This window comes from Elephas maximus, chromosome 8, assembly GCF_024166365.1.
Source record: "Elephas maximus indicus isolate mEleMax1 chromosome 8, mEleMax1 primary haplotype, whole genome shotgun sequence".
NCBI classification, from domain to species: domain Eukaryota; kingdom Metazoa; phylum Chordata; class Mammalia; order Proboscidea; family Elephantidae; genus Elephas; species Elephas maximus.
Window position 1 is genome coordinate 6,107,502 of NC_064826.1, and position 16,569 is coordinate 6,124,070.

At 42.5% G+C, this 16,569-nt stretch overlaps 1 protein-coding gene across 3 annotated transcripts in view; it reads left to right on the top strand.

The window, feature by feature from the left end:
- Positions 1-16,569, top strand: part of TCAF1 (TRPM8 channel associated factor 1) — a 57,903-nt gene that overhangs the window by 27,478 nt on the left and 13,856 nt on the right. For all 3 annotated transcript variants that reach the window (XM_049893661.1, XM_049893659.1, XM_049893662.1), the window contains exon 2: positions 4,139-4,772. In XM_049893661.1, the coding sequence (XP_049749618.1) occupies positions 4,153-4,772 (620 nt within the window). In that variant the 5' untranslated portion in view covers positions 4,139-4,152. The remainder of the gene's footprint in view (positions 1-4,138; positions 4,773-16,569) is intronic.

Sequence of the window (16,569 nt, forward strand, 5' to 3'; positions counted from 1 at the left end):
CCTAGCAGTATAGGATTTCAACAGATGGAAAGATATGGGAGAGGGAAGGAAAATTTAAAATGGAAGCTGGCATGTGAGGGCGGGGCAGGGGAGGGGGCAGGAGCTGAATATCTAAATATCATGACAAGTGCTCAGCTGTCCCCCTGGGCAAAGGGGAAGCACTGGGGCTTCTTTCCTGGGAGAAAGCACCATCAGAGTGGTTCTGGCAGAGTAGAGGCGAGACCAGAGTGGCCACTTAGGAACTGGGTCACTTTAACCCATTACAGTCGAGTAGATTCCAACTCATAGCGATCCTGTAGGACAGAGTAGGACAGCCCCACAGGGTTTCCAAGGAGGGGCTGGTGGATTCCAACTGCCGACCTTTTGGTAAGCAGCCAAGCTCTTAACCACTGCACCACCAGGGTTCCAGGTCAATGAGGGCATCCGTAAGCACAGTGGTAGAATTCTTGGCATCCACGCAGGAGACCCGGGTTCAATTCTTGGTCATTGCAATTCATGCACAGCCACCCCCTGACTGTTAATGCAAACCAAAAAAAACCAAACCCAGTGCCATCGAGTCGATTCCGACCCTTTGGTTAGCAGCTGTAGCACTTAACCACTATCCCACCAGGGTTTCCACTGTAAAGGCAACTTAACCTAAAAGGTCACTTTAGGCCTGGGATATCTAAGGACTGAGCTAGGCTAGTGCTCTGTGACTGGAGATGTGGGGGGAGGGCATTGACAGGGCTCATGCCTCGGTGGCAGTGGGCTCAGGGGGACAGTGTGACCCTGCGCACTAGTGCTTGCATCTGACTGTGCCTGTGAGCCAGGAGTGGCGGGTGGGGGACAGCTGTGTGCTGGGCGGGTCTTCTCAGCAGCTCTCGGTGGTAGGCATGCCGCCTTTAGCAGCCAGAGACAGTGCTTAGGTCCCTTACCTGAGAGGAACGACTTTGGAGGAAAACAATCAATTTAGGACTTCTTCACTGTTGTTGTGTGCCATCGAGTCGATTCCAACCCGTAGCAATCCTGTGTGACAGAGTAGAACTGCCCCCATAGGGTTTCCTAGGCTGTAATCTTCACTGGAGCAGATCTCCAGGTCTTTCTTGAGCAGAGCTGCTGGGTAAGTTCGAATCACCGACCTTTCAGTTAGCAGCCAAGCACTTAACCACTGTGCCACCAGGGTTCCTTTCTTTAGTTTTAGAGACCAGCTAAAAGTGGTAGTCTTGAGTTCATCAGTGACACCAGACCCAGGCCCTCCACCTGCAGCCTGGCCACCCAAAGACCCAGGGCGTGGGCCAGGAGCTTCGACGGCCTGCAGAAATGCTTGAGAACTAAGTACGGCGAGCGTCACTGTCAGCACAGGTGTTAGCGTCAGGCCTGAGTGTTATTATCTGCTGAATAGATAGAACAAGGTAGTGATTCTGGGGAGAAGGGAGAGGAGAAGCAGGATCCGGCAGGGTCTCCTCCTCCTACCTTTTGCCTGGACTTGATGGGGAGCTGGAGGAGAATGCAGCTTTGGCTCCCAAGTTATGAAAACTATAAAATCAAAGTCATTAAATGTTTAATTCAGCATTTGTAAAATCTGACATTAGGTTAGATTTTTTTTCCACTTTGTGAGAATTTCCTTACTCACATGCTTAAATTAAATGGTTTACTCTTAGCCAAGTAATTAAAAGGGAATATGTATGTGTGTGCCCATGTGTAATGTATAGGCGTGATGTTGTTGTTGGGTGCCATTGAGTTGATTCCGACTCATATCTACCCTCTGTACAACAGAAGGAAACACTGCCCAGTCCTGTGCCATCCTCACAATTGTTGCTGTGCTTGAGCCCATCGTTGCAGCCACTGTGTCAGTCCATCTTCTCGAGGGTCTTCCTCTTTTTCGCTGACCCTCTACTTTACCAAGCATGATATCCTTCTCCAGGGACTGATCCCTCCTGACAACGTGTCCAAGTATGTGAAATGAAGTCTTGCCATCCTTGTTTCTAAGGAGCATTCTAGCTGTACCTCTTCCAAGACAGATTGTTCTTCTGGCGGTCCATGGTATATTCAATATTCTTCACCACCATCATAATTTGAAGGCGTCAATTCTTCTCTGGTTTTTCTTATTCATTGTCCAGCTTTCGCATGCACATGAGGCGATTGAAAACACCGTGGCTTGGGTCAGGCGCACCTTAGTCCTCAAAGTGACATCTTTGCTTCTTAACACTTTAAAAAGGTCTCTTGCAAGCAGATTTGCCTAATGCAGTGTCTTAGTCATCTAATGCTGATATAACAGAAATACCACAAGTGGATGGCTTTAACAAAGAGAAATTTATTTCTTCACGGTAAAGTAGGCTAAAAATTCAAATTTAGGGCGTCGGCTCCAGGGGAAGGCTTTTTCTCTCTGTTGGTCTCATTTCTCTCTGTTGGCCCTCATCAGTCTTCCCCCTGGACTAGGAGCTTTTCCATGCAGGGACCCGGAGTCCAAAGGGCGCACTCTGCCCCCAGTGCTTCTTTGTGGTATGAAGTCCTCCTCTCTGCTCACTTCCCTTTCATTTTTATCTCTTGAGAGATAAAAGGTGGTGCAGCCCATACCCCAGAGAAACTCCCTGTACACTGGATCAGGGATGTGACCTGGGTAAGAGTAGTGTTCAATCCCACCCTAATCCTCTTTAACGTAAAATTACAATCAAAAAATGGAGGACAAACACACAATACTGGGAAGCATGGCCTAACCAAGTTGACATATATTTTGGGGGGACAGATTTCAATCCATGACATGGAATACATCATTTGATTTCTTGACTGCTGCTTCCATGGATGTTGATTGTGGAGCCAAGTAAAATGAAATTCTTGACAACTTCAATCTTTTCTCCATTTATCGTGATGTTGCTTATTGGTCCAGGTGTGAGGATTTTTGTTTTCTTTATGCTGAAGTGTAATCCATACTGAAGGCTGTAGTCTTTGACCTTCATCAGTAAATGCTTCAAGTCCTTTTCACTTTCACCAAGCAAGGTGGTGTCATCTGCATATCACAGGTTGTATAATGAGTCTTCCTCCAATCCTGTTGCCATGTTCTTCTTCCTATAGTCTAGCTTCTTGGATTATTTGCTCAGCATAGAGATTGAATAAGTGTGATGGAAGGATACAGCCCAGACACACACGCACATGTGTATAAATAATTGAATACTGGTTGAAAGGCACTTGGCCTGTGTTCTTTCCTTTAACCCACAGAACGGCCCTATGTGGTAGACACCATTACCCTACTTAGTCAGGAAACTGTCTGAGCTGTGTTGCCTAAGTCCCAGTTAGGATACCCCAGACAAGCTAACTCCAGAGTGTTGGCATGCAACCACAATGCCATATTACCTGCGGGTGAGCGTGTTCTCTGAAATGGGCAGAGCAGAAGGCCCACAGATGGAAATGAAGGAGCAGTGCATTCTCAGAAGTGGTTGGGGAAGGACAGAAAGTGAGTGTCCTGTGAGGCTGGGGACAGTGAAGCTGGCCCGGGCCCTAAGCATTAGAGGTGGTGGCACCCCAGGGCAGCCCAGTGGACAGTGATGACGGGAAGACCTGGGTGTTCTGGCTCTGGAGATGCTCTGTCTTTGGCGGCGCCACCATTCAGCACAGTGCAGACAGTGAGGTCATGCTGTGGGGCACGCTGGGGGTGGGGAGGGAGACGGGGGTGGGCTGGTGGTGAAGAAGGAGGGATGTTGGTGAACACACATTCACAGATGTGCGCATCAGTTCTCTGCTGCGTCCCAGTGCAGTAAGACCCTGTCACCACTTCATTGTGTGTTACCTCCACTTCCGGTGGTCTGGGTCCTAGATCCAGCCCAGAGAATTTCTCCTCCTCTGTAACCTTCCCTGAGAGCCCAGACTTCTTGGACTAAAGTTCTGGGTTCCCTAAAGTGGAATTAATACAAGCACGTGGGCACAAAGTGGGCAGGGTGAGAGAGCATGCTGCACCCCCTCATTCCTTCCTCTGTGATGGAAACGTAGAGGACCGGCACTATGGGGTCCCCTGGGTTGCAGACACCCTGGCAAGTGCTGAGTCATTGGCCATGTTAGTTTCACCTGCATAATGGGAAGACTCGCCTAGGCTAGCGGGGGAGGGGCTGCTCTGCTAGCCTGCTTGTCTGTTTTCCACCCACTGAGTCTCCGCCTCCCTCTGCAGAAGCCGGTACAGCCATGGCGACTCCCTCTGCTGCCTTTGAGGCCCTCATGAACGGGGTGACAAGCTGGGATGTCCCTGAAGATGCCATCCCCTGTGAACTGCTTCTGACTGGAGAGGCTGCCTTCCCGGTGATGGTGAACGACGTGGGCCAGGTCCTCATCGCTGCCTCCTCCTATGGCCGTGGCCGCCTGGTGGTGGTGTCCCACGAGGACTACCTGGTGGAGGCTCAGCTGACGCCCTTTCTCCTCAATGCAGTGGGCTGGTTGTGCTCCTCCCCTGGGGCCCCCATTGGTGTTCACCCATCTCTTGCACCTTTGGCCAAAATCCTTGAGGGCTCCAACTTGGAGTCCAAGATAGAGCCGGAAGTCAAAGACTCCCTGGGGGTTTACTGCATCGATGCCTACAATGAGACCATGACTGAGAAGTTGGTCCAGTTTGTGAAGCGGGGAGGGGGCTTGCTCATTGGGGGCCAGGCCTGGGACTGGGCCAGCCAGGGCGATGATGAAAGGGTCCTGTTTACCTTCCCTGGGAACCTCGTCACCAGTGTGGCTGGCGTGTACTTCACCGACAACAAAGGGGACACGAGTTTCTTCAAGGTCTCTAAGAAGATGCCCAAGATCCCCGTCTTAGTCAGGTGAGTCCATGAGCGGGTGGGGAGCAGCCTCACATGCAGGTAGCTCCCAGGCCATGGGAGGAGAATTGGGCACTAGACATGGATTTATCCTAAATCATCAACTACCAAACCAAAAACCAAACCCATTGCCGTCGAGTCAATTCCGACTCTTAGTGACCCTAGATTTTAAAAATACCCCAAGGCACAGAAACGGCAAGGTATTCATTGTGGCCGCCTCCTTAGACTACAATTCTGCTCATAAATATGATTGGTGATTCTTCATAATCTTCAAAATTACATTTGATTCAATGCATGTGACTGCAATGTGTTATTGTTTTGTTGTTCTTGTTGTGTTAATTGCCATCTGGTCAACTCATGGCGACCCCATGTGTACAGAGTAGAATTGCTCCATAGGGTTTTCAAGAATATGACCTTTGAGAACCAGATCACTAGGCCTGTCTTCTGAGGCACCTCTGGGTGGGTTTGAACGGCTTAACCATAGTCAAGCGCTTAACCATTTGCATCACCCAGGGACTCCCATCTGCTGTGTGTATCACTTATTTATTGAATCACTTGCCTACTGTTAAGCGGAGACCTTGGTGGCATAGTGGTTAAGAGTTTGGCTACTAACCAAGAGGTCGGCAGTTCAGATCCACCAGACGCTTCTTGGAAATACTATGGGGCAGTTCTACTCTGTCCTATAGGGTAGCTGTGAGTTGGAATTAACTCGATGGCAATGAGTTTGGTTTGGTTTTTGTACTGTTGAGTTTTTGAATGGTTCTTCACACTTGTTGTAACAGGTGGTACTGTATAAAGTATCTTCAAATTATTGTAGAAATACTAGACAATGCAAGCCACCAAGATGCTTCTGGGAGAACCCAAGAAAGTTAAGACTATCCCCATCACAGGTTGAATGAGGTTCAGGGTGAAAGCCCCATGGGTTTGGTTAGTCTGCCAAAGTGTCTGGTTATTTTTTAACTCTCATTTGAACACATGCATGTGAATTAAGACATTTTAAGCCACATTTTTGCACATTTCTTACTGGTCCATATTAAGTCCTAAATTAGATCTTGGGGTCTCCTCAACCTTCTAAAAGATTAAACTGTCGGCAAGTTTTGTCAAGTTGACTGAAATTTTTGTTAGAACAAGATATTACTTTGACAATCAGAAAAATGAAGTCTTCAGTAAGTTATGAGAAGATCCACTTCTGGCACGGTGAGAACGCCAAGAGTAAGGGACACTCACCCCACAGTGACTGCTGCAGCTAATGCTCATCCCTGTCCCCTGCATGGCAGACAATTCCCTGGACATTTCTACTCTCCCATCTGCTTGTTCCTCGATGGCCTCCACTGCACCTCCAGGTCTGAGGACAGTGGCTGTATAGCACATATATATGGCATGCCACAGTTGAATTGTTCCATAATTCATTTAACCACTCACCTGTTAGTACATGTTTAGGCTAGTTCCTATTTTTTTTTTCTTATACATAAAAATACAGTGAATACCCTTTCATCACAAACCGTAGGTCTGATTATACCTACTGAGTTATAAATACTTGTTAGATACCTCTAGAAGAAACATTTTATTTAAAAAAAAATTCCAAACATATACAGAAGTAGAAAATAGAACAATGAACCCATCTATGCCCATCATTTAATCTGTTGCTGTCAGTCAATTCCAACTCATAACAACCCTATAGGACAGAGTATACCTACCCCATAGGGTTTCCAAGGCTGTATATGTTTTGTTTTAAACAGAGAAGAAAACTGAGGGTCTGATGGGTTAAGTAATTCCACATGGCTGTAACTCGAATGTGGACTACAAACCCAAGTCTGTCGGACCCTAAAATGCCTGTTCTTTTTTTTCATTTTTTGGATCCACCACGTGTCTGTCAGTTTCTCATACTGTGGGGGCTTGCATGTTGCTGTGATGCTGGAAGCTGTGCCACCAATATTCAGATACAAACAGAGTCACCCAGGGCGGACAGGTTTCAGCTGAGCTTCCAGACTAAGACAGACTAGGAGGAAGGATCCAGCCTTCTACTTCTAAAAAGAATTAGCCAGTGAAAACCTTGTGAATAGCAGTGAAACATTGTCTGATATAGTGCCAGAAGATGAGCCCCCCAGGTTGGAAGGCACTCAAAAGACGACTGGGGAAGAGCTGCCTCCTCAAAGCAGAGTCAGCCTTAATGACATGGATGGAGTCAAGCTTTCGGGACCTTCGTTTGCTGATGTGGCATGACTCAAAATGAGAAGAAACAGCTGTAAACATCCATTAATAATCAGAATGTGGAATGTACTAAGTATGAATCTAGGAAAACTGGAAGTCATTAAAAACAAAATGGAATGCATAAACATCCATGTCCTAGGCATTAGTGAGCTGAAATGGACTGGTATTGGCCATTTTGAATCAGACAATCTTATGGTCTACTATGCCAGGAAAGACAACTTGAAGAGCAATGGTGTTGCATTCACTGTCAAAAAGAACATTTCAAGATCTATCCTGAAGTATAACACTGTCAGTGATAGGATAATATCCATACACCTACAAAGAAGACCAGTTAATATGACTATTATTCAAATTTATGTACCAACCACTAAGGGCACAGATGAAGAAATTAAAGATTTTTACCAGCTGCTGTAGTCTGAAATTGATTGAACATCCAATCAGAACACATTAATAATTACTCGTGATTGGAATGCGAAAGTTGGAAATGAAGAAGGGTTGGTAGTTGGAAAATATGGCCTTGGTGATAGAAATGATGCTGGAGATCACATGATATAATCTTGCAAAACTAATGACTTCTTAATTGCGCACACTTTTTTTCACCAACATAAACAGTGATAATATACACACAAAACCTCACCAGATGGAATGCACAGGAATCAAATTGACAAACTGTGGGAAAAGACGATGGAAAAGCTCAACATGACCAGTCAGAACAAGGCCAGGGACCAACCACAGAACAGACCATCGACCAACCGCAGAACAGACCATCAATTGCTCATATGCAAGTTCAAGTCAAAACTGAAGAAAATTAAAACAAGTCAACGAGAGCCAAAGTACGACCTTGATTATATCCCACCCGAATTTGGAGACCATCTCAAGAATAGATGTGATGCGTTGAAGACTAATGACAGAAGAGCAGACGAGTTATGGAATGACATGAAGGACATCATCCATGAAGACTGCAAGAAGTCATTAAAAAGACAAGAAAGAAAGAAAAGACCCAGATGGATGTCAGAAGAGACTCTGAAACTTGCTCTTAAACATGGAGTAGCTAAAGCAAAAGGAAGAAATGATGAAGTAAAAGAACTGGATAGAAGATTTCAAAGGGTGGCCCAAGAAGACAAAGTATTACGATGACATGTGCAAAGAACTGGGGATAGAAAACTAAAAGGGAAGAACACGCTTGCATTTCTCAAGCTGAAAGAACCGAAGAAAAAATTTCAAGCCTTGAGTTGCAGTAGTGAAGTACTTCATGGGGGAAAATATTAAATGACACAGGAAGCATCAAAAGAAGACGGAAGGATGGGAGAGGGGTATTCACTAATTAGATAGTAGATAACTACTTTAGGTGAAGGGAAAGACAACACACAATACAGGGGAGGTCAGCACAGCTGGACTAAACCAAAAGCAAAGAAGTTTCCTGAGTAAACTGAATGCTTCGAAGGCCAACATACCAGGGGCAGGGGTTTGGGGACCATGGTTTCAGGGGACATGTAAGTCAACTGGCATAATAAAATCTATTAAGAAAACATTCTGCATCCCACTTTGAAGAGTAGTGTCTGGGGTCTTAAATGCTAGCAAGCAGCCATCTAAGATGCATCAATGAGTCTCAACCCACCTGGATCAAAGGAGAATGAAGAACACCAAGGACACAAGGTAATTACAAGCCCAAGAGACAGAAAGGGCCGCATGAACCAGAGACTACATCATCCTGAGACCAGAAGAACTAGATGGTGCCTGGCTACAACCGATGACTGCCCTGACAGGGAACACAACAGAGAACCCCTGAGGGAGCAGGAGAGCAGTGGGATGCAGACCCCAAATTCTCATAAAAAGGCCAGATTTAATGGTCTGACTGAGACTAGAAGGACCCTGGTGGTCATGTCCCCCAGACCTTCTGTTGGCCCAGGACAGGAACCATTCCCAAAGTCAACTCTTCAGACAGAGATTGGACTGGACAGTGGGTTGGAGAGGGATGCTGGTGAGGAGTGAGCTTCTTGGATCAGGTGGACACTTGAGACTATGTTGGCATCTCCTGCCTGGAGGGGAGACGAGAGGGTAGAGGGGGTTAGAAACTGGCAAAATGAACACGAAAAGAGAGGGTGGAGGGAGAGAGCGGGCAGTCTCATTAGGGGGAGAGTAATTGGGAGTATGTAGCAAGGCGTATACAAGTTTTTGTGTGAGAGACTGACTTGATTTGTAAACTTTCACTTAAAGCACAATAAAAAATATATTAAAAAAAAAAAAGAAGAAGATGGAAGGAATACACTGAGTCATTATACCAAAAGAATTGGTCGACGTTCAGCCATTTCAGGAGGTAGCGTATGGTCAGGAACCTTTGGTACTGAGGGAAGAAGTCCGAGTGGCACTGAAGGCATTGGTGAAAAACAAACCTCCAGGAGCTGACAGAAGGTCAACTGAAATCTTTCAACAAACAGATGCAGCGCTGGAAGTACTCACTGGTCTATGCCAAGAAATCTGGAAGACAGCTACCTGGCCAACTGGCTGGAAGAGGTCCATATTTAAGCCCATTCCAAAGAAAGGCGATCCAACCGAATGTGGAAATTATTGAACAATGTCATTAATATCACAGGCAAGTGAAATTTTGATGAAGATCATTAAAAAGCAGCTGCAGCAGTATATAGACAGGGAACTGCCAGAAATTCAGGCCAGACTGAGAAGAGGCTGTGGGACCAAGAATGCCACTGCCGATGTCAGATGGACCCTGGCTGAAACCAGAGACTACAAGAAAGATGTTCACCTGTGTTTTATTGACTGCAAAGGCATTCAACTGTGGACCGTAAGAAATTATGGATAACATTTGTGAAGGATGGGAATTCCAGAACGCTTAATTGTGCTCATGAGGAACCTGTACATAGATCAAGAGGCAGTTGTTCTCACAGAACAAGGGGCTACTGTGTGGTTTAAAGTCAGGAAAGGTGTGCGGCAGGGTTGTATCCTTTCGCCATACCTATTCAATCTGTATGCTGAACAAACAATGCAGAAGAATGGGCATCAGGATTGGAAGAAGCCTCATTAATGACCTACATTATGCAGATGACACAACCGTGCTTGTTGAAAGTGAAGAGAACTTGAAGCACTTACTGATGAAAATCAAAGACCATAGCCTTCAGTATGGATTACACCTCAACATAAAGAAAACAAAAATCCTCACAACTGGATCAATAAGCAACAATTCTATGAAAGGAGAAAAGATGGAAGTTGTCAAGGATTTCATTTTACTTGGTTCCATAATCAACACCCACGGAAGCAGCAGTCAAGAAATCAAAAGACACATTGCATTGGGCAAATCTGCTGCAAAAAGACCTCTTTAAAGTGTTGAAAACCAAAGACGTCACCTTGAAGACTAAAGTGTGCCTGACCCAAACCATCGTGTTTTCAATCACCTCATATGCATGCGAAAGCTGGACAACGAATAAGGAAGACCGAAGAAGAATTGATGCCTTTGAATTGTGGCGTTGGCAAAGAATATTGAATATACCACGGACTTTTTTTTTTTAAAAGAATGAACAAATCTGTCTTGGAAGAAGTGCAACCAGAGTGCTCTTTAGAAGCAAGGATGGTAAGACTATGTCTTACATACTTTGGACATGTTGCCAGGAGGGTCAGTCCCTGGAGAAGGACATCATGCTGGTAAAGTAGAGATTCAGCAAAAAAGAGGAAGACCCTCATCGAGATGGATTGACACAGTGGCTGTAACAATGGGCTCAAGCATAACAACAATTGTGGGGATGGTGCAGTACCAGGCAATGTTCCATTCTGTTTTTCATAGGGTCACTGAATCAGAACTGACTCATGGCACCTAGCAACAACAACAATCTTTGGATGAAATGTGAACCTCAGGAGTGACTTTATTACTGGGCTAAAAGGGTGTCTGGAGCCCATATACTCGGAGTTTCTCCAGTCAGGCCAGTAATCTGGTCTTTTTTTGTGAGTTAGAATTTTGTTCTAGATTTTTCTCCAGCTCTGTCTGGGACCTTCTACTGTGATCCCTGTCAGAGCAGTCGGTGGCCGTAGCAGGGCACCATCCACTCCTTCACCCGCCCAGATTGTTTTAGAGCAAATTCCTGACGTTGCATCATTTCATTCATAAATATAGTACATCTCTAGATAATGAGGACTGATTAGGAAATGCAAACAGAACTATTGGCACATTTTTTTTTTTAATTGGCATTTTTTTCTGGTCAAAGCAGTTTTTTTTTTTTTTAAGAGTATTTCTTAACTGTTCTTTTATTTGCATATCTCTATACTTTTTTTTTTTATATACTTATCTCTGGAAACTCTGGTGGCGTAGGGGTTAAGAGCTACGGCTGCTAACCAAAAAAGGGTCAGCAGTTCGAATCCACCAGTAGCTCCTTGGAAACCCTATGGCGCAGTTCTACACTGTCCTATAGGGTCGCTATGAGTCAGAATCAACTCAATGGCAGCGGTTACGCTTATCTCTGGAGCCCTGGTGTCAAAGAGCTCAGCTGCTAAACAAAAGGCCAGCAATTCAAATCCACCAGGAGCTCCTTGGAAACCCGAGAGGGCAGTTCTACTCTGTCCTATGGAGTTACTATAATTTGGAATTGGTATACTTATCTATCAGATCAATTGGGTTATTCTATTTTTTGTGTCTTGTTTTTACATACTTGATCTAAAATAAGAGAATTATTTTAAAAAATTGTTTCATACTCCTATGATTTTGGAATTGAATGTGGCTTTTATATATTTCGAAGTTATATTTTAGATATATAAAAACTCATTTTTTTATTTGTACATTTTTATCAGTATAAAATACCCTTCTTTCTCCTTTGAACTCGATTTTGTTTGATATTATAATTACTACTCCGTCTCTTTTTTGTTTTGTGTCTTTGCTGATCCTTTTATTCTGTCCTTCTTGGTCTTTGTTTTTAAGATGTATCTCTTAGCATAAATTTGATTTTTTTTTTTTTTTTTTTGGCGTAATCAAAAAGCCTGTGTCATTTACTTGGAAATATAATGCATTTGTATAATTGAGAAAATTGATTTGCTTGTTATAGTTGCTATCATCTTCTTTCACTTTTTGTAGTTATGCTTTCTTGTTGCTTCTTTTTAAATTTTCTTTTACTGGCTTTTGCTCAGTTGGTTGGGTTTCTTCCCTCTCCCCCTTGCTGTTTAGAAATTACATATAATTGTTCTATTCTTCTTGTATTTATCTTTACTTTTAACCAAGCTTCTTAATGAAAAATATTTTCACACTTACAGAAAAGTCGTGAGAATAATGCCATCATCACCATATTCATCTAGATTCCCCAGCAGTTAACACTCTGCTGTATATGGTGTCTAAACACACACACTCACAGAGAGATTATTTTGCCTAACCATTTGTGAGTAACCTGTAGACACCAGGACACTTCACGCCTAAATATTCAGCAGTTGTCTCTTAGGAACAAGGGCATTCTCCCACATGACCGCAATACATTCATCACACTCACAAAATTTAGCATTGATACAGTGCTATCATCTAATGTCCATATGCAGATTTCCCTAGTTGTCCCAACAATGTCTTTTATAGATTTTTTTTTAAAATATAGGCTCCAATAAATACCAGCATTACATTTTTTTCAGTGTACTTTAATCAAAATAGTTCCCAGCTTTTTTTGTTTTCCAGTTCAGTTGTTTGGAAGAATGCCCCTTGATTTAGATTTGCCTAGTTTCTCATGATTACACTCAGTTCAGACATTTTTGGCAAGAATACCACGTAGATGTTGTATCTGTCACCACGGTATACAAGATTAAATTGAAAAAAGTGTTTTAATTCTTAAAATAAGGAGTTCTGCTTATAAATTTCTTACAATTAATTTGCTACAATTGAAGTCTGTGAAGAGGTGGGTTACCACATTTTAAATTAATGTATCCAGTGGGGAAGGGTCCCTCTTCTTTGATTTTCTGGGAGATTTCAGGTAGGGTTGGTATTATTTTAAATTGGGAGGCACACGAGGTCAATCTGTCCTATTATTGGTGATGTTGAAATTGGTCTTTTAGTTAAGCTGGAGCTTGCCAGATCTTCCCATTATAGTCATACGTTTTTAACTAATTGGATCTGTGGTGTGATCACTTGAGTCTGTATGGATATCTAGTCCCCCAACCACCATTCACGCAGTGATTCTAGCATCCACTGAGGATCTAGGCCTGAGGCAGTATTACAAAAAAGGCGGTGACAAAATGGTTATAAAATGGTTCTTTCATTGCTTTTACCACTTGGATAAATCCTTTCTTCAAGACTCATCTCAAGTGTAACCTCCTCCAAAAACCTCCTCTGCCCCCATTCTGATACAGGTCCCCTGCCCTGTGCCCCCACTGTAACCTGAGGCCTTAGTGCTGAGGGCTTATAGCACTCAAAGTGTGGACTTAAGGGTTTCTCCCAGACGTCATTGGCGTCCTTCTGGGAACAAGAGCTTTTCCTTCCCACTCCCAAAACACTTGTTCGTTTTGTGGCTGATTTAAATTTTGTTTTCTTATCATGGATCCATACTTAGGAATCTTTTTTTTTTTTTTTTAATCAAATGTGTTGGAATTCATTTATAGTCAGTATTTTTGAAGGTCTAATTGTTCCAAATTTGGCATGTGAAAGCCCCATTAAGCTGTCTTCTGAGTCCTTTGACACACCCCCATCAATGTTTGCAGTTAGTCCTTAAATTCTGAAATGACAAGATTTATCTTGTACCTTTCCTGTCCAAGCCATTTCTTCAGGGAATCCTAGTTCTGTATAATAAAACCCAAAAATCAAACCCATTACCGTCAAGTCGATTCTGATTAATAGTGACCCTATAGGACAGAGTAGAACTGATCCATAGAGTTTCTAGGGAGCACCTGGTGGATTTGAACTGCCAACCTTTTAGTTAGCAGCTGTAGCACTTAACTAGGGTTTCCAGTTCCTTATAATGGTGAATGATATTTAGAAACCACGATCTAGGTGTGCTCATTGCATCTAGAGTGGCATTATTTCCAGATTCCTCAGAAGACCAAGTCAGGAAATATGAATATATGTATGTATATATGTATATAAACCCTGGTGGCATAGTGATTAAGAGCTATGGCTGCTAACCAAAGAGTTGGCAGTTCAAATCTATCAGGTGCTCCTTGGAAACCCTATGGGACAGTTCTACTCCGTCCTATAGGATCACTATGAATTGGAATCTACTCAACAGCACCGGTTTTAGTTTTGGTTTATATAAAGATGTTTGTGTATATATATATGTATGTGTATGTGTATATATGGCTATACATGAAAATATACAAACACACATATATATGTTATTGTTAGTTGTCGTTGAGTTGATTCTGACTCATGGTAACTCCATGTGTGTCAGAGTAGAACTTTGCTCCACAGGGTTTTCAAGGCTGTGACCTTTAGGAAGCAGATTGCCAGGCCTGTCTTCTGAGGTGCCTCTGGGTGGGTTCAAACCACCAGCTTTCAGCTAGTAGTTGAGAATTTGACAGTTTCTGCCACCCAGGGACTATATTTATATGTTAATAAATACATACCGATACCCCCAATTTTAATCCAAAACCACAGGGTTCTTCTCTATCACCCGTTCCACATTTGTATCTTCTTTCTCCCATAATGAGATTCCTGGTTTCCAACACCCTTCGATATTTACTCAGTTCTACAAACCAAAAAACTCATTGCTGTTGAGTTAATTCTGACTCATAGTGACTCTATAGGACAAGTAGGACTGCCCCATAGGGTTTCCAGTGTTGTAAATGTTTACAGAAGCAGATTGCTGCATCTTTCTCCTGTCAAACGGCTGGTGGGTTTGAACCACCAACCTTCCAGTTAACAACCAAACACTTAACCACTGCACCACCATGGCTCCTTACTAGAGTACACACAAAACAGCTCCGTGTTTGCTGTACCTATACAGCACTAACAACAAACTTACTAAGTTCAAGATCTTTGCAGTTCTTCTTGTCTTCAGAATATACTGCACTGAGCATGTGAAGTCGTGAGTACTGAGTTCAAAAGTCACTTAGAACATACTTTTTTCATTTGGTTTGTTTTTGTTCCATGTGGGTGTTTCCCCATTATTACTGATTTAATTTTATTTTTTGAATGCATAAACTATTAGCATGGCTACAACAGCAGAAAATACATTCTTTTCAAGTGCACATGGAACATGCATGAAGATAGATCACATGCCAGGCCATGAAATGATATGGAGTATGTTCTGACCGTAATGGAATTAAATTAGAAGTCAGTGGTACAAACACATCTGGAAAATAGCTAAATATTTCTAAATTTAAAAACACACTTTTAAATACTCCATAGATCAAAGAAGAAATTACAAAAGAAATGAGAAAATATTCTGAACTGAATAAAAATAAAAACACATCATATCAAAATTTGTGGAATGCAACTAAAGCAGTGCCTAGAGAGAAATTTATACTTTTTAAGGCTCATATAAGGACAGAAGAAAAGTTTAAACTCAATGGCCCATGTACGCTAACAAAGAAAAATAAAATTAAACCAAAAATAAGAAGGAAGAAGAAAATCGTAAAAGACAGAAATTGGTGAAATAGAAAGAAAAACAGAGAAATTCAGTAAAGCCAAAAGCTCGTTCGGTGAAAAAAGTAATAAAAGTGATAAAAATCTAGGTAGACTGATCGTGAGAAAAAGAGAGAAGACACAAATTATACATTTCAGGAATGAAAAATGGGAAATTACTAGAGACCCTACAGATATTAGAAGGGGATAATAAGCAAATATTAACGACAGCTTTATGCCAATGAATTCTAATTTAGATAAAACAGACAAATTTCCTGACAGACACACATTGCCAGAATTGACTCATGAGAAACAGAAAATGCATAGTAAGTAAATTCAGGCGTAATGAAAAATATACCAACACTAAATGTGATGTGATATCCAGGTTTGAATCTCAATAAAGGGGAAAAAAAAAGATGTTAGTGAAAGATCTAAAGTCTGGAGTTTACTTAGCAGTATTATACCAACTTACTAGTTTTGACAAATATACTATATTTGTATAACATGTTTACATTATGCGAAGTTGGGCAAAAGGTACACAGGAAGTCCTGTACTATAATTGCAACTTATCTATAAATCTTATTTCAGAAAAAAAAAATTATTAAAAAAAATCAACAGAGGAAACTCCAGGCCCAGAAAGGTCCACTAATGAATTTTATCAAACATTCAAGGAAAAAATAATATCAACCTACATGAAATCTCCCAGAAAATCGAAGAGGAGGGACCCTCCCCCACTGGATGCATTAATTTAAAATGCAGTAACCCACCCCTTCACAGACTTCATTTGTAGAAAATGAGTTGCGAGAAATTCATAAACAGAACTCCTTATCGTAAGAATTAAAACACATTTTTCTGTTTAATCTTGTATGCATAGTTAAAATACTAAAATAAAAAAACAAAAATTAAGTATAGAATGTCCAAGATGCTGCAAGGGAAGTATTAATGTCGCAAAACTAAAACATTCTGGCTGGCCTGGCCAATGGCTTCTGTCTCGGTTTAGGCAGATGACCATAGGAAGCAAGGTTGTGGTCACTGTGCTGTTTGGCAAGCCTGGGGTCA